At 40.8% G+C, this 27,164-nt stretch overlaps 1 protein-coding gene across 9 annotated transcripts in view; it reads left to right on the forward strand.

Annotated features, from left to right (window-relative positions):
* The window catches only part of si:ch73-103b11.2 (myosin phosphatase Rho-interacting protein), a 59,220-nt gene extending 33,821 nt beyond the window's left edge, over window positions 1-25,399 (forward strand). The window contains exons 4-27 of one of the 9 annotated variants that reach the window (XM_062055876.1): window positions 1,315-1,466; window positions 1,946-2,030; window positions 4,986-5,283; window positions 5,362-5,920; window positions 6,875-7,016; window positions 7,097-7,213; window positions 9,211-9,267; window positions 9,379-9,447; window positions 9,548-9,637; window positions 12,298-12,407; window positions 12,549-12,587; window positions 13,472-14,015; window positions 14,082-14,216; window positions 14,288-14,404; window positions 15,092-18,781; window positions 19,353-19,500; window positions 19,579-19,684; window positions 19,760-19,919; window positions 20,001-20,108; window positions 20,187-20,273; window positions 20,361-20,523; window positions 21,867-21,952; window positions 22,091-22,174; window positions 24,226-25,399. In XM_062055876.1, coding sequence (XP_061911860.1) covers window positions 1,315-1,466; window positions 1,946-2,030; window positions 4,986-5,283; window positions 5,362-5,920; window positions 6,875-7,016; window positions 7,097-7,213; window positions 9,211-9,267; window positions 9,379-9,447; window positions 9,548-9,637; window positions 12,298-12,407; window positions 12,549-12,587; window positions 13,472-14,015; window positions 14,082-14,216; window positions 14,288-14,404; window positions 15,092-18,781; window positions 19,353-19,500; window positions 19,579-19,684; window positions 19,760-19,919; window positions 20,001-20,108; window positions 20,187-20,273; window positions 20,361-20,523; window positions 21,867-21,952; window positions 22,091-22,123 — 7,095 coding nt within the window. In that variant the 3' untranslated portion in view covers window positions 22,124-22,174; window positions 24,226-25,399. Of the gene's footprint in view, window positions 1-1,314; window positions 1,467-1,945; window positions 2,031-4,985; window positions 5,284-5,361; window positions 5,921-6,874; window positions 7,017-7,096; window positions 7,214-9,210; window positions 9,268-9,378; window positions 9,448-9,547; window positions 9,638-12,297; window positions 12,408-12,548; window positions 12,588-13,471; window positions 14,217-14,287; window positions 14,405-15,091; window positions 18,782-19,352; window positions 19,501-19,578; window positions 19,685-19,759; window positions 19,920-20,000; window positions 20,109-20,186; window positions 20,274-20,360; window positions 20,524-21,866; window positions 21,953-22,090; window positions 22,179-24,225 lie in introns of all 9 variants that reach the window. The other 8 variants (XM_062055874.1, XM_062055873.1, XM_062055878.1 and 5 more) reach the window with 8 other exon arrangements.
* Window positions 25,400-27,164: the final 1,765 nt, after the last annotated feature.

Raw genomic sequence — 27,164 nt, forward strand, 5'->3', positions numbered from 1 at the left:
ACACATTCTTCTTATAAACACAGCAGTCTTAATATTAGAATGTTTTTGTCTCAACAATAAGCCTTTGGTTTCTTTGAGTTAAAATCTCAGGTCATAAACTGCCTAAACTCTATTTTGACTAAGGCCACACGGTACTCTAGATTTGTTTATATAGACAGATGGGCAGAGCAGTCAACAGTCATAGTCCACTAAACGTTTTATTTTCCGGCAGTACTGCTGCTCCCATCGACCACTAGATTGAGATTCCTAATCCGCCCTGCCACTTTTTCTTCTTAGTCTCCGAACTTCTCCCCTCTCCCCAAGTCTGAGTGTGACAAGGCTTTCAGATCAAGCTGACGCCAGTCTCTCCTTGGCAATCTGAAGCAGGCCTTCCAGGCCCTTGCCCAGCTGTCCCAGGGTCTGTTTGTCAGTTTACCTGTCAAGCACAACTGTTAAGGTAGCCGCTCACCTGGTCGAGAGCCCTTCATTGATTTTTATTGCACGCGCACAAGAAGTCGACCCATTGACTTAGTGAGTCGCTCCCACTGTGTCGCGCCCACGGATGCGGCATCATGCTGCTTCAATGTCCTAAGCTAAACAATGTCATGATGTGCATTTTCAGCCCTCGTCAGTCAGCGTATAATGTGAAAGACTTCAGAATTTAAAGTGTCATTACACAGGGCTGCAGTCAACACAGTTAGTCAAATCGCCCTTAGGGTGGGATTACTATCAAGTATTGACTCCTACATCCACATCACGGGCCTGAATTGCTCTGGTACTGTCATGCCACGATAATGTCGCACAAATGGGTTTCCTGAATCTGATTTATTGGGTCACTGTTCAAGTTGAGTCTGATGCCTTTTAATCTTGTCTCTCTCCTATGCTCCGATGCACACAGGGCTGTAATTTATCATTTGTGGCTGGTACTATACCAAGACACCACAGCGGTTAAAAGCTGTAATTTTTACCGTATGTGTAGTGCAGTCAAGGACCCAAAAACTGTTCAAAGAAAGCTTGTTCTAAACCATATTATTCATGTTTCTTATAAAACTATTCAAACTAATCAGTTCAAGATAACATCAACAAGCCTATTTTTGCTCCACCCTCCAAGCGAATCAATTAGAGTTCAATAGTTGATTTGGTCACTTTGATTTCTTTAAAAAAAATAATATTTGCAGATCTGCTTTGTAAATCCCATAATGAAAATGGCAAGAAACACTCTCTCACAGGCACATTGCTGCTTGGAAGGATTATGTGAGATCATCATGTGGAGCGGGATATGTGAGCACGTCTGTTCTTTGCACTTCCTACATGTCCTTCTGTTGTGTCTTCCAGCCGAGTACTCTTCCCCAGGGCACCATAAATATGAACCAGTGCTCTGATGTCATCGATGGAGAGTCTAGGACGGGTCAGAAGAACTCCTTGTGTATTCTGACCCCTGATAAAGAGCACTTCATCCGTGCTGAGTGTAAAGAAATCCTCAACGGGTATGTAGATTTGTAGTCAACTTGTTTGAGATTTATTTAACGTTAACCTAACAAAATGGAAATATATTTAAAATAATAAAAAAAGCTCAACACTAAAATTGTCCTGAATGTGAGAATGTGAGTTTGATTGTTGGCCCTGCTATGAGGTGGCGAGTTGTCCAGGGTGTACCCTGCCTTCCGCCCGAGTGCAGCTGGGATAGGCTCCAGCACCCCCACAACTCAAGAGGGACAAGCGGTAGGAAACGGATGGTTGGATAGTTGTTTTTTTTGTTTGTTTCGCTCAAGTTGAAAAGATGACACCAATGTGTGATTTCCTTGGCTAATAAAACTGTTCTGCCCCCTGCTGGCTCCTTTGGACTATGCTTTCCTATGCTGTTGTTTTTTGTTGTTGGTACTTTTAAGTGTTTCCAAATGTTATTTTGGCTAAATGACATGGTGTATTGGTGCATAAGTTAAACCAGAACTTTCACTCTTTACAGTTGGCAGGAAGCTCTGACCGTGTACCCCAGAACAAACAAGCAGAATCAGAAGAAGAAGCGCAAGGTAGATCCACCCACTCAGCAGGTAATGCATCAACTCCCCCTTATTACTCAGTGATGTTCTTGCTTCAGTTGTTGTTGTTCCATTGTCATTTTGCATTTGGAACCTGCATAACAGCTTGAAAGCTGACTGCAATGTGTATATGCATATCCAAGGGCAAAAAAAAAGGATGTTTCCGTAACTACCATAGAACCGTAAACATGACATAAACTACACAGGCTTTTTAGCCCACCCGCGGTGTAATACCGCCCTTCCATATTCTGTATTGAATGCCGACAAATTTCCCTCAAAGGGCCATTGTCTGGTCCTGCTAATGATGGCGCCCTAAATTGGTATGATATTGTGCAACACTAATTTGCAGAAGGACAGCGCTGACATTGTGTCGACCTCGTCTGTCTCTCATTTGACTGCATATTTCAACAGAAACCTTCAAAATATTTGTCAAAAATAAATGTATTTATATTTTACAGAGTAGAACTGCCAGAAAAAATACACTTACATAGTGTACTAGCAGTGTTTGAGTTCAATGCAATTTAAATATATACTGTAGGTGCAGCAAACTGTTTACTTTCTGGGTTGTGCCACTAAACATGAAACCAATTCTATATACCGGTAATATGAAACTGACATTTATGTGCATTCTCAGAATATTTTTGAAGCAAAACCACTGTAAGTAGTGCACAGCATATCTAATAGTAACAACAAAAGCTTTATGTGATTGGCAGGGTGGAGTAACTACAATCCAGTGTTTTTCCATTAAGGACATGAATGGACACCCAGTGAGTTTATATTGATCATCCTGCTTCACCTCCTAAAATGCCTGACATATTTTATACAGTTTCAAAATTAATCATCGTTGCAAAACATTAAAGGCTTTTTGTAAAACCCTGTAAAAACTCAATTCTAACAGCTGCATGTTGGTGGTGATTGTAAATATAGTAATGGGTCTTAAATGTTGTTGGGGCATTTTGATTGATTTCTCTTAAATAAATACAAGGAGCTTCATTTACTTGCAATGTCAACAATTACATTTAATGGTGATTTCAATCTGTTAGCTTGTCAAAGGTCTTTGGTCACACTATTTAATCAAATAATTTATCGGAGGTTGGACTTAAATTTTAATGCACTTCTCATGCTTCCAACGTTGTGGGAACAATTTGGGTAATTCATTTTTTATAATAGAATGCTTAGAGTTTTTGTGGCGTCTCCGCTTCATATTTTCTTCCTGGTGTCTCAATGCTCTTTGTCCATGCACAATATCATTCAGGTACAGACATGTACAGGAATATTGACTACAATTTCCTAATATGTTTACACAGTGTCTATATATTTCTATATTTTGGTACTACAAAACCCAAAACCAGTGAAGTTGGCATGTTGTGTAAATCGTAAATAAAAACAGAATACAATGATTTGCAAATCCTTTTCAACGTATATTCAATTGAATAGACTGCAAAGACAAGATACTTAACGTTCGAAATGGAAACTTTATTTTTTGAAAATATTCGCTCATTTGGAATTTGATGCCTGCAACATGTTTCAAAAAAGCTGGCACAAGTGGCAAAAAAGAATGAGAAAGTTGAGGAATGCTCATCAAACACGTATTTGGAACATCCCACAGGTGAACAGGCTAATTGGGAACAGGTGTGTGCCGCGATTAGGTATAAAAGCAGCTTTCATGAAATGCTCAGTTATTCACAAACAAGGATGGGGTGAGGGTCACCACTTTGTGAACAAATGCGTGAGCAAAATGTCAGTTTAAGAACAACATTTCTCAACAAGCTATTGCAAAGAATTTAGGGATTTCACCATCTACGGTCCGTAAAATCATCAAAAGGTTCAGAGAATCTGGAGAAATCACTGCACGTAAGCGATGATATTACGGACCTTCGATCTCTCAGGCGGTACTGCATCAAAAAGCGACCTCACTGTGTAAAGGGTATCACTACATGGGCTCAGGAACACTTCAGAAAACCACTGTTAGTAACTACAGTTGGTCGTTATATCTGGAAGTGCAAGTTAAAACTCTACTATGCAAAGTGAAAGCCATTTATCAACAACACCCAGAAACGAAGCCGGCTTCGCTGGGCCCAAGCTCATCTAAGACGGACTGATGCAAAGTGGAAAAGAGTTCTGTGGTCTGACGAGTCCACATTTCAAATTGTTTTTGGCAACTGTGGAATTTGTGTCCTCCGGAACTAAGAGGAAAAGAACCATCCAGATTGTTCTAGGCGCAAAGTTCAAAAGCTAGCATCTGTGATGGTATGGGGGTGTATTAGTGCCCAAGACATGGGTAACTTACACATCTGTTAAGGCACCATTAATGCTGAAAGGTACATACAGGTTTTGGAGCAACATATCACGGACGCCCCTGCTTATTTCAGCAAGACAATACCAAGCCACTTGTTACAAAAGCATGGCTTCATAGTAAAAGAGTGCGGGTACTAGACTGGCCTGCCTGTAGTCCAGACCTGTCTCCCATTGAAAATGTGTGGCGCAATATGAAGCCTAAAATACCACAACGGAGACCCCGGGATGTTGAGCAACTTAAGATGTACATCAAGCAAGAATGGGAAAGAATTCCACCTGAAAAGCTTCAAAAATTGGTCTCCTCAGTTCCCAAACGTTTACTGAGTGTTGTTCAAAGGAAAGGCCAAGTAACACAGTGGTAAAGATGCCCCTGTGCCAACTTTTTTTGCAATGTGTTGCTGCCATTAAATTCTAAGTTGATGGTTATTTGCACAAAAAAAAAATAGTTTTGTCAGTTTGAACATTAAAATATATTTCTTTGCAGTCTATTCAATTGAATATAAGTTGAAAAGGATTTGCAAATCATTGTATTCTGGTTTTATTTACAAATTACACAACATGCCAGCTTCACTGGTTTTGGGTTTTGTACATGGTAGCCATTTACTACAAATTGTGTTGCCTATGTCTTATGTATTGTTTTACCTTTGTCCATTTTTTTCTTTTTTCTAGTGTTGTTGTGACCTTGCCTCCCATTTTGTCCTCTCCTCCTCCCTTCCACTCCTTCCATCCCAAACCCCTATCCAGGAGCCGGGTCCCGCCAAGGTGACGGTCACCAGCAGCAGTGGAGGCAGCATCCCGTGCCTGCCCAGCAGCATTGCCAGTGCCGAACGTGTCCCAATGAGCCGTGCCACTTTATGGCAGGAGGAGAACCGCTGGAGTGGAGCCACCATCTCGTGTAGCCGCAGCGCTTCCTGCCTCAGCCAGCTGGGCCATAGCCAACCGGACTCCACTATCACTACTCAAGATGGTTAGGACTGATACCCGACACGTTTAACATCTGTGTACAATACACACTGTGTTAATGATTGATTGTTATTCATTACAGATGTTGGCACAATGAGCACTGGACGCAAAGTACGCGTGGAGAGTGGTTATTTTTCCCTGGAGAAGACCAAGTCGGAGCCCTCTCCACAACCTGCACAGCATTCACAACCACTGCAGCCACCCCACTATCTGCCCCTGTCTTCATCAACATGTTCTTTAGGAGCTCCCAGTCCCAGGTACAACTCTGATCCTGAACCCCCGATGTTCCCCTATCCGCACTCCCAAGACCCTCTACCCTCTCCAGGTGACATATTGTCCCCCAGCTACTCCACTATCAGCTCCTCCCAGAGCTCACTGGACTCTGAACATAGCAGCGCTACCCCCACCTGGGAGGGCCGCCGTTGTAGTGTTGGTGGAGGGAGCATTGCTAGTGTGAATAGTGCAGGGGGTAGAGTGGGTCATTCAGGCAGAGAGTATGCGACGCTGTCAGACGTGCCGCGGGCTCGCAGGCTGACCCACCGCGAAGCCTTTCATTCAGAGAAAAAACGACAAGAGCTTAGAGCACGCACACGGAGTCCCGGAAGAGAAGAGGTGGCTCGGCTGTTTGGGGAAGAGCGAAGGTGAGAACACACAGATGCACTCTTACACAGCATTACCATTTTAAATTAAAACAAATATGCGACAAAGATGGCAACAAATAATTAGTAAGACATAAACTATCAATTCATTTGACATATAAAGGTGAGGCATTTCTGAATATCTTAGCATTGCCCTGTTGTTGTATTTAATGATTTGGGGTGATAAGTGCACACGTTACTTTCTTTTCTGTGGGCCTCTTGCTGCCTTTGCTAGATTGGTTTTGTTGTTTTCATCTCTTTCAGGGGCTTCTGAACAGGGCTCATGCTCAACCAACCCCTCCACCTCTGCTGTTCCCTACTGGTCACCACTGGTTCCTGCTTTCTATCATTTCATCTCTTCTCTGCCTGGGAGCACACGCAAACACTATTCTAACCTAAATGCTTGGTTTACTGTAGAGACACTCTTGATGGTTTTCCCCTCTTTTCTGACATCCACACATTAACTTATTTCAGTGCTTTATGATAATGCTGCTGTAAGTTGTCATTGCTACTACTTCTGCAGATCCCAGTCATTTTTATTCTTTTTATTTTTTATTTTTTTAAAACACATCTAACTGCAATCATATCCTTAGACACCATCTCTCGGTGCATCTCTTTGAGGGAGGCAACATTAAATTACACATTGTTTTCTATGAAAGGCACTTTGAATCTAAAACGACTTTCCAGAGTCATGTCATTGTTGTGTATGAATGCAGTTCGATAACGGCACATTTTTTTGCACACAATAAATTCAGACTCTTCGTCCATCATGACAATTTTTTGCTCAAACTTACTTTTTAATTGTATTTTTGACTGATATTGCCACCACAATAACCTGATCAAACAACTATTTTGTGTATGCAGGAATATTTTACTTTTCACTGCAAATGGCAATGTTTTTTATGTATGAAGTTGTGTTGTATACTGATCAGAGGCACGATGCTTTCTCTCACAAAGGCGTTCTCAAGTCATTGACCGATTTGAAGAGAGTCCAAATGTAGAGCGCATGGACATGGGCAGCTCCAGCGACCTGTCATCAAGTGTCAACAATGCGCAGCGACAAGGCCGCAGTGAGAGACGCTATCTAGGCGACAAACATGTGTGTTGTGGTTTATTTACTAAAATTGAAATGCAATGACCTCCCAGAGGGATAATTCTACGACTTTGTTGTCGTTGTAGGACATGTCATTGGATGCAGGAAAAGACCACTCAGTCCCGGATGTGTCCAGCTCGACTTTTGCAAACATAAGGAGGGCCAAGTCGCTTGACCGCAGAGTCACAGAGTCTTCAATGACTGTGAGTTCCAGCTATACAGTATTTCTCAAGTATACATGGATGGAATTCAAGTAAATAGCACTGAAATAAAAGTTCACTGTACATATTCATGGCCACCCACATCCAGCCAGATCACACCTCACTCCTACCCACTTCTCTAAAGTGGGCTGGCTCAGGGTGGAGGACAGAGTAAAACAACTTGCACTGAGCCTAGTCTATAAAATCTGCTACACCTCCCTGATACCGAAGTACATGTCAAACTACTTCCTTAACGTAAATGACCGCCATAACCACAACACCAGAGGGAGCACCACTCACCACGTTAAACCCAGATTCCGATCTAACAAAGGTCTTAACTCATTCTCTTTCTATGCCACATCAATATGGAATGCACTCCCAACAGGTGTAAAAGAAAGGGCATCTCTATCCTGCTTCAAAACTGCACTAAAAGAACACCTCCAGACAACTTCAACCCTAAACTAACACCCTCCCTTCCACATCATACCTCTTCGGATTGTAAATAATCAAATGTAGACACTTTTTCTTATACTTTCTGATCTCTCTCTCTCTGTGTCCACTACTTGCTGTACATATCCTACCAAGTCAGTCCTACACTGTTCCAATGTCCATTTCTCTGATGATGCAATTGTTGATGACTGAAGTGTTGATACCAACCAAACCTAAACCCCCCCCCCTCCATATGCCACACCCCGGATTGTAAATAATGTAAATAATTCAATGTACAATGTAATACAGATGATTATCTTGTGTGATGACTGTATTATGATGATAGTATATATCTGTATCATTAATCAATTCAAGTGGACCAAGACTTAAACAAGTAGAAAAACTAATTCGGGATACCATTTAGTGGTCATTTGTACGGAATATGTACTTCACTGTGCAATCTACTAATAAAAGTTTCAATCAATCAATCAATCAATCCATTGCTGCATGTGAATGAAGCCTTCTTTTTTTCATCATGAAATAAAGGTTGACTTTTGACATAATCTGGAGCAGACATTGGAATAAAAATAGAACAATCAATTCACATTTCTTGTTGTCAAGACATTCGAATTGCCTTGTTGGAATGTTTTGTTAATCCTAAAAAGGGTGTCAAAGGTGAAGGGCGAGATGTATTTGAAAACTGGCATCATAGATTTAATGTCAGAGATGCCAAACTTAAATAGTCAAGTCATAGAGCCCAGTTGAAGAAAAACAAATAGTATGTTGTTTAAATCAGAATGCTCCGCTATGCTATAATTGCTACCAAAATTTCTGTTGTACTTCACATTACTATAGCTGTTGCTGTTACCCATTCTAAAGTATGAACACATTTATAAAAGTATCCTTTACCCTTTACAAGTGGGATTGAAGTCACCACAAAGCTGCTTAGTGTTGCAAAGGTGTCTTCCCTGAGGTCAGACTCCTACACGACAGCCACTAACCTCAGGTCTGCTCAGAGACCCATGCAGTCACTGTGGTTGGTCTCTGTGAGTGAGCTGCAGCTGCCAGGAACCCCACCCACCCACTCTCACGCACTGACACCACTGCCACCACTGCTACTGCTAATTATAAATAGCCGACACAGAGGCGGCTGCAGTCGAGCGTTGCGTTCCCCGGGGTAGAAGGAGAGAAACCAGATTGTCAACACATGAAGTGAAGAAGGCAGTTAGCCGTCACAATGACTCTTTGCCAGACGGTCACGCCGCACCTGATGAAGCTAAACAAAAACAAGGTATAGTTGTGCACCGGCCTTGTTTGGATGCATTGTTTACATTTGGTTTTTAGAACTTGAGCTGTGCAGCAGCTTGTGTAGCAGTTGGTCTGTTCAACTGCCGTCACCTTTTGGCACTTACACTTACTTAGCTAAGGTGGTGACCTGAATGTTGCACACACACTAAGTAAGCAGTTTAGTGAGAAGTCAGTCACACATGAGTTCCTTAATTACCATACATAATCTATTTTGTTGTATCATGGCTCTGGAATATGCAATAATGTCGTTGTCTTCTCTGCAGCCAGATCTGCTGAACTTCAAAAAGGGATGGATGACCAAGCTGTATGAAGATGGAATGGTAATCATCTGTCATTTTGTGATAATCACTTGTTTTTCCCCTTTAATACATCGTTTTATACACATAAATGACTATTGAAGTCACATTAGGTCTTTTGTCTGTCCCTTGTAGTGGAAGAAGCACTGGTTTGTCCTAACAGATCAGAGTCTGAGGTACTACAAGGACTCAATAGCTGAGGAGGTAACTGGTCTCTAAATGAGTTGCATAACATAGTCATTTTCTATTTAATGTTCTGTGAATTATATACTTTTTTTGATGCTTTCTTCATTGATATCTCTAGGCTTCCCAACTGGACGGTGAGATTGATCTGTCGACAAGTTACGATGTCAAGGAGTTTCCCGTCCAGAGGAATTATGGCTTCCAAATTCTGGTCAGTGTTGATCTATGTCATCAATTGTCTTGCGTCATTCATCACTTGTAAGGACAACATACATTGTCGACACAGTTTAGCTCTGCTGTCTATTGCCAGCCTATAAACAGCTTTAGACACCATGTGGTGCAACTTAAGGTATCAGGTTTTGATGTTTCTCTTTTTGAACTGATTCTTTTTGTCTGTCACGGCGGATGTCACATGACTTGTCATCTTTTGGTGACATCATAGGCTAAATGTGTCTCAGCCGTTAGAAGCCTCACTTGTCGCCATGAACCCACATACCACCTTATTTTGTATAATCTGTCTGCGTGACTGTCCTCGGCTGTTAAACATCTTTAGACCTTGGAACATATATAGTTGCGTAAATGGGAATATTATCCCTTGGATGCCAGTGTTTTATTTTCTCCTGGTTTTAACTTTCCATACAAATAGGTAGCAATGAGCTCATTGCTTTTTGTTTACATTTACTTGAGTACCGTCATGACTATTTTTTGGCAGATGTCAGAAATAGAGTAGTCGAAGGGGATCGTTGTGTCTTTGGCGAAAAACAAGGGTTGGGTTTTAAAAAATGAACGCCAGTATTTGTCTACAATTCCTTCTCACCACAGTGAGCCTGGATGTGATTTTAGCGGGTCTCGTATAAATATGGAAGAACTCACCTGAACTAGTGGCGGAAGACTGCATCTGTTGGAAAGGACATTTTGCTTGTATTGTTTTTAACTATAAGTCTGATGATACAAATGTTGAACTCAATCAATCAATCAATCAATGTTTATTTATATAGCCCTAAATCGCAAGTGTCTCAAAGGGCTGCACAATCCACAACGACATCCTCGGTACAGAGCCCACATACTACTACTCAAAATGTGTATTGGCCCATCTCAGACAAAGGTGAGTCATTTAAGCAATAGACCTAAAAGTAACAGGGGTGAGTTTTTAGCAAATAGGTGAAATATAACCCTTTTGCATTTATACTAATAGCATGTTGACATTCAGAACATCACAATGATTCAACCAAAAGTATTTTAAAAACGAAAAAATGACATTAAAAAAAATGAAGAGTGACTGCTGAGATTATAACACCTCCTTTCTCCATTCAAAGTTTGAATATCAAATTTATGAAAAAAAAAAAAAAAGTAAACATCTGGCATTTTCTAAAATTTTCAGAGGGGCTAATTTGTTAGGGCAGTTTTGTCCAAACTACGGCCGTGTTCAGTTTGGCCCGCGAGACGTCACTAGTTTAATAAGGAATCTGGCCCCGTGGAGTGCCGCCAATTTCCGGACAATATAATTGCTGCTACTTACCTTGTGGACAAGGTAAGTAATTAAGGTAATGACCATGAATTGCTATTTGAAGTGTACACAGCACATCATCAAATCCAAACAAATTGTCCCTCTCATGTCGCAAATAAACTAATACAAAAAGTCAGCACACGGTCACACATAACACAACCTGCTCACTGAACTTTGTGGATATTATAAAAAAACATCCATTCACAAAACAATTAAAAATTACACCCATTGGATTTAAATTCCCTGCAAAGCATGATGGGAATAATGCAAAACACTCTTTTTGTATCCATGTTTGGCGCATTTTAGCTGCTTGACATTTCTGATTGACACAGCCCCCGAAGTGAACAGGTTTGGACACAGTTGCAGCGAAGGAAGGGGTACAGTTGCAGCGATTATCTTTCCAAGCGCTCATCTGTTTTGACAATGAACATCAATCTTTTTCTTCATTTTCTTTGTTCCTCATGCCTGACCGATTTTTTTTTTTAGCCTGTGTGCTGTTTAGTGGGAGAAACAAGCACCTCCTACTGAGTCCTCATTGGGCAGCGCATCGTTCTCGGTCACATGGCTACTTTCGATATGATTTGCACACGTCTGCAATCGATTTCAAGTAGATGTAACAAAGTAATGTACTTGGATTTGTGCTAGCAAACAGTTTAATACATAAATTTTTTTACTGCCGTACCCTATTTTGTGGATTTGATCGTACGTCCATATTTAGTAGGAAAACCACGCAACTCTCTGTACACAAGGCCCCTGATCACTGACGGTATGAATGTAACAGCCCATGCCGCCTTTCAAATAACTATCCACGTTAATGTAAAGGAGTACGTACGGTTAAAATAAATTGCCTGATTAATTTGCGTATATACATGATTAATTTAATATTTGTTGATGATTAATCACAAGCTAACTTCTTTTCGACAAACTCCTGCTGCTGCCTCAGTTATGTAGCCTCTGATGTAGTGATATTTGTGAATTTCCCTAAAGAGATGTTATCAGATTACCATTTACAACATCTCATTGTCATTTGTTTTACATCTATTGTCTACTGTTATCAAGTTACTTGAGACACAAACAACTCATGCATGGCCCAATAATTTGATGTATTAGTGCCAAATAAATAAGTTGGGCATATAACTTATAGGTTATATTTTTAGACCGTTTCGCAGAAAGCTGCTGAAGTCACTTCTTTGCAAAGCGGGGTGAATATTCGCAAGGTGCAGCAATTTAATTTAGACATCTCAGCTATGCAGTGAATGTAATGCACATGAAATAGGAATGTGTAAGTTAATAGTCTAAATGATTATACATGGTGTAGTAGTAAATGCTTAAAATACTCTCAATGTTGTCTGTTCTGTTTTCAGTGTAAAGAAGGAGCGTGCACCTTGTCAGCCATGACCTCCGGAATCCGTCGCAACTGGATTCAGGCCATCATGAAGAATGCTCGACCCACCATTGCCCCCGATGTCACTCGGTAATACCCAGAGAGGATCAACACTTGACCGCTGGCAGCTATGAACGCTGCTTTTCTCACCTACTTGAACTTAATCCCTCTCTCCTCCTTACCCTCTGTTTCCTACTTCTCCCTCAACCGGTGTTTACAACCTGCTTCCAGGAAAAACATCTCACTGAAACTATCCGTACTGAAGCCCAGGTTGGAAAGCTTGTGTGTTGATTATCTCCTCCCTCCCTCGGCCTTCCTCCTAATAGTGATGTAATTGCTCAGCAATGTCTGCCTCGGCGTGTTTGTCGTCCTACCCTATGTCATGTGGTGTTGAGCAATGTATCCTTGTAAATTGGGCTGCTGTACAGCCAAACGGCAATCACATTAACAAACTAGAAAGACCTCCACCTGCTCACCTTGATTAACAGCCTTGTGGAAATAAATATATTTACCATAAACTTAAAGATATTTACATTACCCTTTTTGAAAAACGTACATTACGTGAGTCATAAAATAAGTCACACCCAGTCAATGTTTATTGGGCCGATGCCTTCAAGGAGAGGTGTGATATTTTTGGCATTTCTGCATAGACACACGCTTACCTCAGATACTGCTCTCGCATTCTTGAGCACCGTGCCTTCTCATTTTCCCTCGCTGACACATCTTCAACCCAACGTGATGAAAGTATTGGTCAATAACTTAAAAAAAACAAACTTCTCCTGTAGGTAACTGGAAACATGCCATTCTGCCCAATGTGCTGCAAATACATTCTTCACATTAAGCCCCCGTATAAATGGCATTAACATAGCAGCTGAAGGAGGGAGTCTGCCATCAGGCTTATTTTAGCTTATGAGTGTAAACACTAAAGCTGCTTTCAGGCCAACACAGTGTGCCTCATAAGTGGATTTTAATGCTTTGATTGTCATGTCCAGTGATGTCTTGTTGTTTTTTTCAATGCATTTACATGCACAGTTAAATGATGCTCCTGTCCGCAATATGTGTGCATTCTGTCTAGTAAAGCTCTTTTCATTGTGTTGCATCTTTAATAGATAGTTTCCCATGTATTTCTATCATGTGTAATTCTTTCATTTCAGATCTGTCCCTGAGGAGAATATAAAAGCTCAGGTGCTGCTGGAGCCATGTCCACAGGTCACACCTGAGCCAAGCCCCTGTCTTGAGCCCGCCAAGACTGATGACCACAGACAGCCAACAGGGAATCGTGTCTCCAATCTGCCCTTCGAGCCCCGGAAAAGCAGGGTCCGTGAGCGCCGACGGGAAGGCCGTTCAAAGACTTTTGACTGGTCTGAGTTCAAAACTGAAAAAACAGACAAGCTTGTGAAGGAGCGAGCAGACACAGTTGACCTCAGTTTATCCCTTTCCACAACCACCTCCTGCTGCTCTATTTCCTCTTCTCCTTCCTCGTCATTGTCCTCTCCTGTGTCTACCTCGGCCCTCCAATCCTCCAATGTATCAGACACTCACCACCCCTCGACAATAGTGCATTCAGAAAAGAATAACGTTAGGAGGGGCCCAGTCAGCATAAACCACCTGCCAAATACTGTACCTGTCACTTCCACGTTGAACACATCACCAGTGGAACCGCCCAGACCTGAACATCAAGCGCAAGGAAAGATGGAGGTAGACCACCCTACAGCCCTGCACAATGTTGAGGAAGACAAGTTCACCGAAACCTTGGGTGTGCAGGAAGAGATCGAACACCGATGGCATCAGGTTGAAAAAACACCACTAAGGGAAGAGAAGCAAGTGCCCATCACCACTGCTTCAGGGAACCCAGACAGATTACCTCCACATGAGCTTGCTGTACTGCTAGACAAAGAGGTTTGTGCATCTAAATACATTTAATTTGACCTTGTTACTGCATCTTATGAAATGTATGTTTCTGTTATCAGCTGGGACAGAAACAGAAAGAGCTGGACCAGCTGCACAGACAGAACAGTCTTTTAAAAGAGCAGCTGGAAAATGCACTAGGAAGAGAACAGAGTGCCAGAGATGGCTACATCCTGCAGGTACTACATCAGGTCAATCGGTTCATGGAAAACAGATGACTTGTCACTTGTCCCAGCAATGTGTTTTAGTTGTCTACGTGCTCAGTATGTGTTGACAATGTTACTTGGTATGGGATTCTATTAACTGGTGTGGGTGCTTTTCCTCTGAAAACTGATATCCATGGTTGTGGTGTTTCTAGCATGAGCTGTACTAATGCTTGTCACGGAGTTTCACATCTCTTGGGAATATAACTGATTTGAATTTATATACTTAAGGTAAGAACATTTATCAACAAGCCTTGCACTGTGCTTTCTCTTCTGCATTGTTTGTGTGTGTTTTCCCATCTTAATTTGGGGTGTATTTTGCATGTATTTGGGTTTGTAGATTGCATTCTTCAACTAATATCTCTTGGAAACTAATGGCTTATTGCACATTCACATGTATCCTTTTTTTTTATAGCATCACATCACAGGTGTATGTCATACAGTTTAGTTCATCACGTTTATCACCTAGTTTGTTTTGTTGTACAGTTTTTGTGTATTTTATCTTTTTTATAAACACTCAAAAAGCACAGTGGAAGCTTGTGGGGAAAAAGTCTTACCAAACAAGAGATTCATATCAAGAAACTTGAGATGTGGGTCTCCGTATCAGAGCGGGAACGTAACGCCATGTCATTAATCACTCTTGTCTCATCAATCTCTTTCAAGAGCGCAACACCCCCTTCGTCCTCGCCACGTAGAATGCCATGGCAACACTTGCACCAGCTCAAGCAAGACTTGCAGGGTGAATTAGAGTCCCAGAAGCGCAAGCAGGACCTCACTCAACAGCAGTTTCAGGCGTTAAAGAGAAGCTACACTGAAGCCCAAGATGTAGTAGACCACCATGATGCTGACATCCAAGCCCTGCAAGCGAAGCTAGCATCTGCACTAGCTGAAATCTTGGCAAGTGAACAAGCTGTGGCTCGTATGCGCAATGAACTCAAGCTGGAACAAGAGCGTTCAAAGGAACAAGACGAGGAACACGGGCGCAGCGAGGCCACCTTACGAGCTCAGCTAAAGGACAGTGAAGATAGACTGCGTGAGGTTGAGGCCAGCCTTTTAGAGCGAAACCAGGCCCTCCGGCATCTCGAGCACCAGCAGGCCCTGCAGCGAGACCACACCAGAGAGATACAGAGGTTACAGGACAGACTACAAGAGGTGACTGCACGGCTTGTTGCAACAGAGGAAGGTCAGGCGCTTAAAGAAGAACGCCTGAGAAAGGAGCAGCATAGCATTCAAGAGAGTCACGAGAGGGAAAAACAAAGTCTTTGTAGGAGAATAGCCGAAGCTGAAACAGCACATAAATGCATGGAGGACAGGCTGCTAGAGGCCGAACAGCAGGTGGAAGCCTTGCTAAAAGGGCGGCAGGCCTCAGCAGGAGTAGAACACATGGAGGAAATGCTAAAGTTGCAAGAGGATCTTGCCCAGAAGATCAGCATGGTAGACTCACTGAAGGAGAGCGTACGCAGGCTCGAAGAAGAGAGAGGTCTGCTCACATGCAGATGTCAGGAGCTTCTTAACCAGATTGCAGAGGCAGACCGAGAGGTCAACAAGCTTCACAATCGCCTCAAAACGGAGGAGGCAGATTACTGCTCTCTGGAGAACTCTTATGAGAGGGCCACCCAAGAGTTTCAGAGAATGAGCCAATTCCTCAGAGAAAAAGAGGAAGAGATTCGGCAGACGAAAGAAATGTATGAAAGGCTGATGGAATGTAAAGAGGAGGACTTAAGAGAGGCTCTTGTTAAAATGACTGTACTTGGCAACAGTTTAGAAGAAACTGAACAGAAGCTGCAAGCAAAGGAGGACCTTCTTTGTCAAATGAGTCAAAATCTGATAGAGAAAGTTGAGCCAAGGGATGCTGAACAAGATCTTAAAGTCAAGCTTGGGGTCGCAGAGGACCGCATAATCGAGCTTGAGCAGCACCTCAATGACTTGCAACTGGGATATGCTAATTTACACTTCGGGAAGAAACAAGTCCAAGAACAGAACAAACGGGAACATGTCTTTTCTTCAAACAATGCAACTAATACAGAGAACTCAACAGATGACAACGTCTCACAGGCTAAGAGGCCAAGAATTCGTTGTTCTAATATCCAAGGTCAAAAATATGACAACTTGGATGACCCAGATGATTGCCATTTGAGCGATGCATTTGAAGATAAAAGACAAGTGGACAACCAGGAAGACTTTGATCTGGCTGAGGCCCTTTCCTACCCAGGTACCCCGTTCCCACATGCCAGTGACTCTGAGAAGTTTATTTCCATTGTGCGTGCCCTAGAAACTAAGCTGCTCACTACCGAGGAAAAACTGAGAAATCTAACTAGGACTCTACAGGAGCAACGTTCCATTCATGTTGATGTGTCCAAGAAAGATTTAAAAATGGTTGAAAACAAGCCGTACTCAGATAAAAATGTTATGTGTGCCACTGGACCTTCTCTCAATAATCCTTACGTAAAGGCCCTGCATTGTGTGGAAACAAGTCGAGAGAAAGTCAAGGCTATTCTGTCTGGCACTCACGATACCACTGATTCTCAGCTTCACTCGCTGGCAGAGGTTGAAAACGAGCTGTTCAGTGCATCAATGTATATCCGCCATGCACAAAAGACCTTGGACGAACAATCGCCTGCTCTCCCTCAAACGTCAGAATCCTTAGATAAAGAAGCAATTAATCTCTTTGCCAAAACACTTTCTTTCGAGGCACTTGTTTTAAATAAAATGGCTTTGCTGGTGCAGTCCTCGGAGTCTGACCTTCTGCAAACGCTGACAGCGATATGGAAGGACATAGAGAACATTAAAAGTGGTGACAAAGATTGCTTAGCTATAGTTTATGCAGATGTCTTGACTAGGAAGTTAATGTTGGAGAATGCATTTTGGAAGGAACTAGAGAATGAGGTGACACCATGTGAGGGTTTAAATGTTGCCGAATCTCAGGAGGCCAGTGTTGCAGCTGATGCAGACATAAACACATCAGCTATATTTAATACTTTAATCAAAGCAGAACTGTCTTACTCTATTCAAAACCTTAAGCTTTGCTATGAAGAGAAATTCAGGGTGCTTAAAGGGGAGCTGGCTGAAGCTCATCACAATCTATATCAAAGGGAAATGGCATTGAAGGCAATTATTGAAGCCTCCAAGAGGTCTGATTTGAAAAATGTAATCAAAGAAGTTAAATGCAACTTTGGCCTTGGTAAACAAAAGTTAGCCGATATTCACCCACCTGAACTTGCTCCATACACAGAGCAGATCAAACTGCAAGACGCCCGTGAGCTCGCTGAAGAGATTATAGAGCGACATTTAGCCGAGCAGGTGCCATCTTGTAGTGTTGACTCCATCCAGTCTCTGCAAGACACACATGACTGTTTGGCTACTGAGCTTCAACAACAAGCAGCAAAGCTCTACACATATGCACAAGAAATACAAAGCAGTGGCAACCATCCTGAATTAGCTAAAATGGTCAATGCACTTTTAGGGCCTCAAACATCTCATGTTTTTACTAGTACCTCTCTTTGTATGCGAGAAGCCCTCATCCAGGCTCAGGTGGCTTATGTGGCGTGCAGATTACGCTCCATGCATGAACGAAACGTGGGTTGGTGTAAACAGACACATCAGAACATGGACACCCTCGTGCAGCAGCATGCCTGCAGCATCAGGGCAATCCACGAGAAGTACGAAACATCCTTTCAGGAGGAGCGCCACAAAATCTCTCAAACACTGGCCATTCTTCAGAAGGAGAACAAAACTCTCAAGAGTGAAGTCAGTCAACGTTCCAACCAACTCTCACAACAACAAGAGCAGCTGGCGCTCCTGGAAGAACATTTCAAGATGCAAACTGAGGAGCTCAAGCAGAAGCACAAGCAAGAGCTAAACCTAGCTGAGAAAGAGCGGGCGTCAACAGAGCTGGCCTTTGTAGAGACCTCAGTAGACAGCCAGCAGAAGCTGAAGAATCTGCTATCGGACATGGACGCCATGAAGCAGCAGCACCAGAGTCATGTCAGGAAGCTGGAGGAACAATTTGAGCAGAGAATCTCTGAGCTTGAGCACATCTACAAAGAGGAGATTTTAAAGCTGCATTTCCAGCATGAGGACATTTGCAATGTCCAAGAAGTGGATGAGAAAAACCCTGAGGTTTCTCACCAGCCCTCTTTTGAGGCCTCAGCACCAATGGAAGAAGAGGAACAAGGGAAGGAGGGAGGTGCATACGCCATGTCAGAGGTGGACACTATGGGGCTTCTAAAAGACAGGATCCAAGAACTGGAGACTCAGATGATCAGCATGAGGGACGAATTGGAAATCAAGCACCTGGAAGGAGATGTGGCCAGCCTGAGGGAGAAATACCAGAGAGACTTTGAAAGTCTTAAGGTTTTTGTTTTTTCAATTTTTTTCTAACAATCTTATATATTTCAATATATGAGAACATATATATAGTCATAGATAATAACAAATTACCACCTACTTCTTAGAACTGGGAAATTGTGAGATGAATTGGACATTTTATTAAAAACTGTTCTCAAAAGCAGTTGCCTTTTTTCAAAATTTAGGACTACAGTTACTACTACTACTAGATAGTTTAAAGTAATTTGAGATTTCTTGACCAATACATTTTAATCAGGCTTACATTATAAGGCACAATGATTATTAAAAAAAACCCTGTGATAATCCGAAATATATAAAGAGCAAAATGGCTGATGTATTTGACCATTTCCCCACATTTGATAGAATATAAATTTCTCGCCTGTGCTAACCTGCTGCTCTATTTTAACTCTCTACTGCCAGAGCTGGGCTTGCATTTAATTGCTTATAATGATCTTGCATGACCGACTTTAGCCTTGTAATGTACTGTACACGTAGTGTGTGTACTAGAGTATAAATTAAATCATAGTTTTGTCTTTATAGCTTCATAGTTCAGTTTGTTTTTTGTGCCTTTCACCAGGCCACGTGTGAGCGTGGCTTCGCAGCAATGGAAGAAACCCACCAGAAAGTGGTCGACGACCTCCAGAGGCAGCATCAGAGGGAGATTTCTAAACTCATGGAAGAGCGAGAGAGGCTCCTGGCAGAGGAGACTGCTGCCACTATCGCCGGTATACAAACTAGCTTAATTTTTTTTGTCTCAATTGTCCTACAATAAGGTTAAATGTGATCTCTCGTGAAAAATGAAGCTATTGAAGCTATGAAGAATGCACACAAGGAGGACCTAGAGAAGACCCAGCGCTCCCCGATCAGTGGACTGAACTCTGATATCGATGAACTGCGATTACAATATGAGTATGTTTTCGAGTAGTATAATCACATAAAGAAAGGCACTGCTTCAATAATTGTACATTTATCTGACTTGTCCAGGGAAGAGCTGCAGTCCATCCAGAGGGAGCTGGAGGTTCTGTCTGAGCAGTATTCTCAGAAATGTCTGGAGAACGCCCATCTGGCTCAGGCCCTGGAGGCTGAAAGGCAGGCCCTCAGGCAGTGTCAAAGAGAGAACCAGGAGCTCAACACCCACAACCAGGTTACAATACACACACACGCGTGCGTGTGCACTCAACATGCAATGATGTCTTGTCTTGACTAACTCCATGTGGTCCAACAGGAATTGAATAACCGCCTGTCTGCAGAGATCACGCGCATGCGCTCTTGTTTCAGTGGTGAAACAGCACTGTCGCCGGTCACACAGGGCAAAGATGTGTATGAACTGGAGGTATGTCCTGTAAGGAAGCTCACACACCAGATCACAAAGAGTTGCTTCATCTCAGCTTCTCCTCTTGCCATCTTGAAGGTGCTGCTTCGAATCAAGGAGTCAGAGATACAATACCTTAAACAGGAAATCCACTCTTTGAAGGACGAACTGCAAACTGCTCTGAGGGTCAGCAAAACCCATTGTGTTGTACTTTTCCTTTTAATTTCTGAAGCACATGAGCATGTGTATATACGCTGTATGTTGTACCAACAGGACAAGAAGTACACTACAGACAAATACAAAGACATCTACACAGAGCTGAGCATTGTGAAAGCAAAGGCTGACTGTGATATTGGCAAGCTGAAGGAGAAGCTGCTCGTTGCCACCGAAGCGTTAGGCGAGAGGACCGTTGACGGGACAGTCACATCTGGATATGGTAACTCTAATAGCTGTATTTTTTCTTTGTATGTTTCCATGTAAGCTATGCCTTATGCAATACATACATGCACATGAATAGGATAAGGTTATGCTACAGAAGCAGTGTTTGAAAAAGTGTATGATTTTACTTACCAATTCAACAGGAATATACTGTAGCAACCATAGCATCCCTCTTTAAATCCTTATTTTGCATACATCTCGCTTGTGTATGTGTGCAAGACAGCTGCGATTGACAGCCATGAACGCCAGTCATCTTGTTCGGCCCAGATGCCTATTTTTATTCATTTTGATTTGTAGTTGTGAAAAATATAGACGTTTAGTTTTGTAAAATCTGTTCTTTCAAATATGGTTTTATTAAACCAACCACAGGCAGCACGGTGGAAGAGGGGTTATTGCGTCTGCCTCACAATGCGAAGGTCCTGAGTAGTCCTGGGTTCAATCCCGGGCTCGGGATCTTTCTGTGTGGAGTTTGCATGTTCTCCCCGTGACTGCGTGGGTTCCCTCCGGGTACTCCGGCTTCCTCCCACCTCCAAAGACATGCACCTGGGGATAGGTTGATTGGCAACACTAAATTGGCCCTAGTGTGTGAATGTGAGTGTGAATGTTGTCTGTCTATCTGTGTTGGCCCTACGATGAGGTGGCGACTTGTCCAGAGTGTACCCCGCCTACCGCCCGATTGTAGCTGAGATAGGCTCCAGCGCCCCCCGCCACCCCAAAGGGAATAAGCGGTAGAAAATGGATGGATGGATAAACCAACCACAGAATCTCAAAGTCCGATAGGTCTTCAAAACAAATAAGCTAATATTAATTGCCGGGTGATAATAGATTGGCATGAACAGCTGTTGCTGTGAGCAACCTCCAAATGTTTTATTAACTCCACAAGAGTGTGGTCAGCTTTCAAGATTTATCGAGATGTACATGTGTTTTTAGAATATTGCGTGTGCATGCATGTTTCATTTGCCTTAATGTTGTTTACAATAAACTCACTATTACTGTTCTTGCTGACTTAGCAGTTTGTTATTGGCAGTATTACAACACTGGTTCTGTTCTGTCTATTTAGTGACCATGTGTGGAAAGAGAGAGGTTTCCCTTTTCACTTTCTCATGCACTCAGTCATTATCAAAGTTCATTATATATTTTGAGTTGTCCAATTTCAGAAATAACTTCACAAATGCTATAAATGAATAATTTACAGTGATCTCAACCAACTGGTGGTCAACCAACGTCCTGGAACAGATTGTTCATCCTTAGAGGTTCCACTGTATCAGTCATGAAGCAATAGAGTTTAGAATGATATGCTAATGCAGTGACATAACGTAGTGTTATTTGTGTTTTTGTAAGATATCATGAAATCCAAAAGTAACCCTGACTTCATCAAAAAAGAAAAATCAACTCCCCCCAAGTCATCCAGAGGCATTAGGTCAAAGGTAAGCATCAGATACTTCCTCATGCAGTAGAAATCCATGCGCTTGTGTGTCATGTGACTTCTAAAGCAGCACAGCTACTTTGAATCAGACGTGTGTCCGGTCCTGCAAGATTTGTCATGTGTCTGTTTTGTCCACCAGTCTGTCACTGAACAGGTCCAATGGGATAGCTGACACTCCCCATGTGGGGTTAAGCCCTCCCACAAAACCCGCCCGAGATGCGCTGTAGGTATATTTAAATAAGCATGACAGAGAGCTAAGCATCCTTGCATGACCACACCTCCCTGTTTTCCTTTAATCCAACACCCACCTACTATCCAGAAAGATGTTTGCAGTAATTATTATAAGTCTGAAGATTAGCACTTTCACAAATGTAAAACCTGGACTGGTGAAGTTTGACCTGTGCTGTTTTTTTGGTATCCACGTTTTGTTTGTGTTCGTCTACAAAGGAGTATAATAATGACAATGAACAAAACAAAACAACAGATTAAAGTCGAAATATTATGAAAATTAAGTTACCCTATTAGAATTATTTTACAAGAATAAAGTAGAAAGATTAACAGAATGAAGTTGCAATATTTAGAAGACAAAATTATGAGAAATAAATGTTAAGAAATTAAAGTAGAAATTTTTTCAGGAATAAAGTCAATATTTTACCAAAATAAAGTCACAATATTATGAGAATAAATAATTAATAAATACACTTTAGGAGAATACATTTGTAATTTTATGAAAACAAAGTGGAAATATTAAAGAAGTAATTATTCTGGTAACATGTATTTATAAGTTATCAGTGTACAAGAGTAAACTTGTCGTTTGAAGTTACAATATTATAATGGCAATAAAAATAAATACATTTTAGGAGAATACATCTTTAATTTTATAAGAACAAAGTTACAATATTACAGAACAAATTATTCTTCCATCCATCCATTTTCTAGAGCTTATTCCCTTCGGGGTCGCAGGGGGCGCTGGAGCCTATCTCAGCTACAATCGGGCGGAAGGCGGGGTACACCCTGGATTCTTGTAACACTTAATTAGAATTCGTCACTTTCCAATATAAAGCTTGTCATTTTACTATAATAAAGTCACAAAATAATTATGATAATAAATAATAAATACATACTTTTTTGTAGAATACATTCCCAATTTTAGAGAAAACAAAGTTGCAATATAGCTATAAATTAACATTTATGATTAAACATTTCAAATTTTATCACATTATTATGAAAGGAAATGATAAATGTTACAAAAATAAAGGTCATTTTTCAAGAGAAAACTTATTTGACAAAACTTAAGTAGATGCAAACATTTTTACATGAATAAAATGAAACATTTTTGAATATACATTTATAAATACTAAATACATGATGGGAGAATATATTTGTAATTTTACAGGACGAAGTAGCAATATTATGAGAAACAAGTATTAATAAGTAAACTTTAAGAATATGAATTGATTGTATTTATATAGCGCCTTTTAGACACTCAAAACGCTTTACGTTGAAAGCTTATTACTTATTCAGTCCACATTTACACATTGGTGGTAGTAGCCACAGCTGCCCTTGTGTAGGTAGACTGATGGAAACGTGGCTGGCAAATCACGCCAATGGCGTCCCCGACCACCATCAAACTTACATTTACATTCATACATGTGGGCTACACTTTACAAAAATAAAGTCAAAATTTTACAAGAATGGAGTAGCAAAGTCGAATGAATTATAAACGAATGTTAAAAGAATCATTTTGCAAATGAATGAGAACAAAGTCACAATATCACAGAATCAAATGAAAATGAAGTCAAATGTACATGAATAAAGTTGCAATGTAATGACAAAAAATGTAAAAATATTATGTTCACATTTTAATGAGAATAAAGTATATAATAAAGTATATCATGCTGTGAAAATAAATGATCAATAATGGAGAAATTTAATTTTTCCAATAGTAATCTTGTATTTTTAAATAATTTTTATCATGTTGCGTGTTTTGTTTCTGTATACACTTTTGTTTGGGGATTTCAACATTTACTTAAAAAATAAATACGTATCGCAATATTGTTTTTCTCTAAGACTATTTTTCTTATAGTGCATGTTTTTCCCCTCATTTTTATGTAGCGCTTGTACCTAGTGTCAGCTCCTCATATGTAATGTGTTGTATGACACCTCAGCCAAGCTCATATTGTGTCGTTTAAGTTGTTTGTGCAGCAGACATGTTTTTCCCAGGCCCTTCTTCTATGCTCACATGTTGTTCTGCTACTATGTTGTCCTGAACAGAGTCTGAAAGAGGGACTGACGGTGCAGGAGCGCATGAGGCTGTTTGAGGCAAAGGATTCCAAAAAGATTCAAATGTCAAGAGTCTGAAGCTTCTCTTTACCAGCTTTTTGTTTTTATGGGGTTTGTTTTTTGCATTTTTGCTAAGACTGTGCCAGCACTAGCTCAGACTCATGGGAGTGAGAGATCAGACCTTCTGCTTACATGGAACAATTTTTTTGCATGTTCAAAAAAGGTATTTAATATGTCTAAAGTGGTGTGGAATAAGCTGTGAGAGGGATACATGACAGCCTTTTTAATCATATTCCCAAATGCCAAAATAGATAAAACACAGTATGAATAATATATATCTATATATTTCCTGATATTTGTCTGCTGTATTTTATATTGTTAGTTTCTTCCGTATATCTGAATGATTTTATTGTTTAGTGTACATAACTACTGGACATACAGTATGTAAGAGCATGCGTTTGTTGCGTGTTGGGGCATCTGCTGTACTCTAGTTTGACTGGTGGAAATTGTATTTTTATTATTTTTTTAGTTATTAAAATATGTCTGTGGGATGAAAGGGGTGGGATTGGGGGAGGGGGGTTCAGTTGGTGGGATTGCACTTACAACTTGACTACTTGAGAAACCTTTTTTTATGTATCCAATCGGTGTTGTGATTTTCTCTAATTATTGGAGTGCAACCAAACATGGTGACGCGTTTTGTGGCGTACTTTTTATCCGGTTTCAAATGTGTGACTTTCGGGCTTTGCATGTCTAATATTGTGTCATTTAAATCGCAAATTGCAGCACGTGGCCTCCTTTTCCTATTTTGTGACGCTTTCAGTGTGGAACCTTTAACCTTAATAAGCTTTGCTTTTGCAAGTCCTACTGTTTTAACGTTACCTCGAAGCACTTGGCCCCCGCTTTATTATAGTTGTGCCTCAACCCAGTGAAGAACACCCATTAAAAAAACGGAAATAAAAAAACTGTGCAGCTATGGAAACACACTGTGTAGTATTCAAAACCATGCTTCGGAAATGTACACATACACAGTATATATGCGCCACATTGAACACTTCTTCTCGTGTGTTCTTGTTTTCAACTTGCTCACTCGCTCTATATGAAATATATGAATATTTTTTTTATTTGAATGTATAACATGAAATAAATCAAGCGTTTGGAAAACACATCCATCCTGTGACTCTTTTAATCTGAGCACAAATCATTCCAACAGGCTCTACAGTAGAAAAGTAAAGGTGAGTAATGCTTTATTAGTCTCTTACCACATTTCTGGTGTATGGGATGTGTTAATGTACTGTTTGTGTTTACCATAATGGAAGGGATGGGGAAACAAACAATATCTGGGGTCTATGTGGCTGTTCTTGCTGTGCTCTAAACATGCTGTATGTGTTAACTTTCATTTCCACAAGAGGGTACTACTAGCTTGGTTTCTGCATTCATATATTGAAGCAATAGACTCTTAATTTCAAAGTGATTATTTCTCCTTATGTGTAGCGAGATACCTCTGCTAACAAAGGCAGTATTTAATTATATTGCTCATATTATGGCATTTTATAATAAATTCTTTTGTATTGTCAATGTGATTTAATTCGGTTTAAAAGTAATTCTGTATGAACAACTACTGACAATTTGACCTCTTCAGGTTTGAATTAAGGCTCTTCCTGCTATGGCAGCTGATCTTTTACCTTTGTGGCTGCTGTGTGGAGGCGTTGAAGAAGCCACAGGACATCCAGTCGAGTGTCCTTCCTCAAGGGCACACAGGTAGGCTGCTACTAGGCTGCTATTTTTTTAAATGTATTAAGTCATTCTGGAGCAGTGGTTCTTAACCTTGTTGGAGGTACCGAACCCCACCAGTTTCATGCGCATTCACCGAACCCTTCTTTAGTGAAAAGTTTTTATTTATTTTTCAAATTCAAGACAAAGTTATATGCTTTTGGTAACACTTTAGTATGGGGAACATATTCTAAATAATAAAGACTTAATTTAGAGTTATTTGGTTAGGGTTCAGGTCAGGGTTAGAGGGTTAGGGTTATAATAAGGCCATGCCGAATAAGGCATTAATAAGTACTTAATAATGACTAGTTAAGAGCCAATATGTTACTAATTTGCATGTTAATAAGCAACTAATTAATGGTGAATATGTTCCCCATACTAAAGTGTTACCATATTTTTTTTACTGGTGCACAAAATGAACCGTGCATGAACATCACCTTGTTCAAACAACAAAACCAACACAGTGCATAAACTCACAACACATTACACACCTGCAAATCAGTCAAATGTTGCCGTATCCGTCGATAGGGAGAAGTTTGTATTTACACGATGAGTCGGGTGTGTTTTGACCTGCGCCAAACCCATAGGGTTCGATCGAACCTAGGTTAAGAACCACTGTTCTAGAGCTTGGGGGCCACTGACCTTTACAGAGGGGGCGGTCCCTTAATTGAAAAGCAGGGACTCAGGTGACCCCACTTGATGTGTGCGCTTGGGGACCTGCTTGACTTTTTGGCCCGTGTCTGATCAGATAAGGATGGTTTGACTGCAATATATAGTTGTTCTTTCCGATATAAAATAAAATCATAATTTTCCAAAAATACAATTATTTTTAGAGATAGTTTATAGGCCATCTTCATGCAACCTGAAGCTTTTCTAACCTGTAATTTGCTTTTGAAAAAGTTTCATTTTAATTATTGTACCAATTGAATTGTGAGATTCTGTTAAATCCATAGTCAATTTTGAATGGAATCGTTAGTTGCTCTAAGATTCACACCCCTATAAAGTACAAAACTTAATTAACTGTGACACATGTATGGTATGCAATATCCATGTATTTAATTAATTGAATATTTAATTGTTGGTTTAAGTTTGTGCAGCGGTAGCGGTTCATGTGTGAATTTGAAGTATAATGCACACACCATTGTACATGTAATGTTATA

Source organism: Entelurus aequoreus, linkage group LG08, assembly GCF_033978785.1.
Source record: "Entelurus aequoreus isolate RoL-2023_Sb linkage group LG08, RoL_Eaeq_v1.1, whole genome shotgun sequence".
NCBI lineage: Eukaryota > Metazoa > Chordata > Actinopteri > Syngnathiformes > Syngnathidae > Entelurus > Entelurus aequoreus.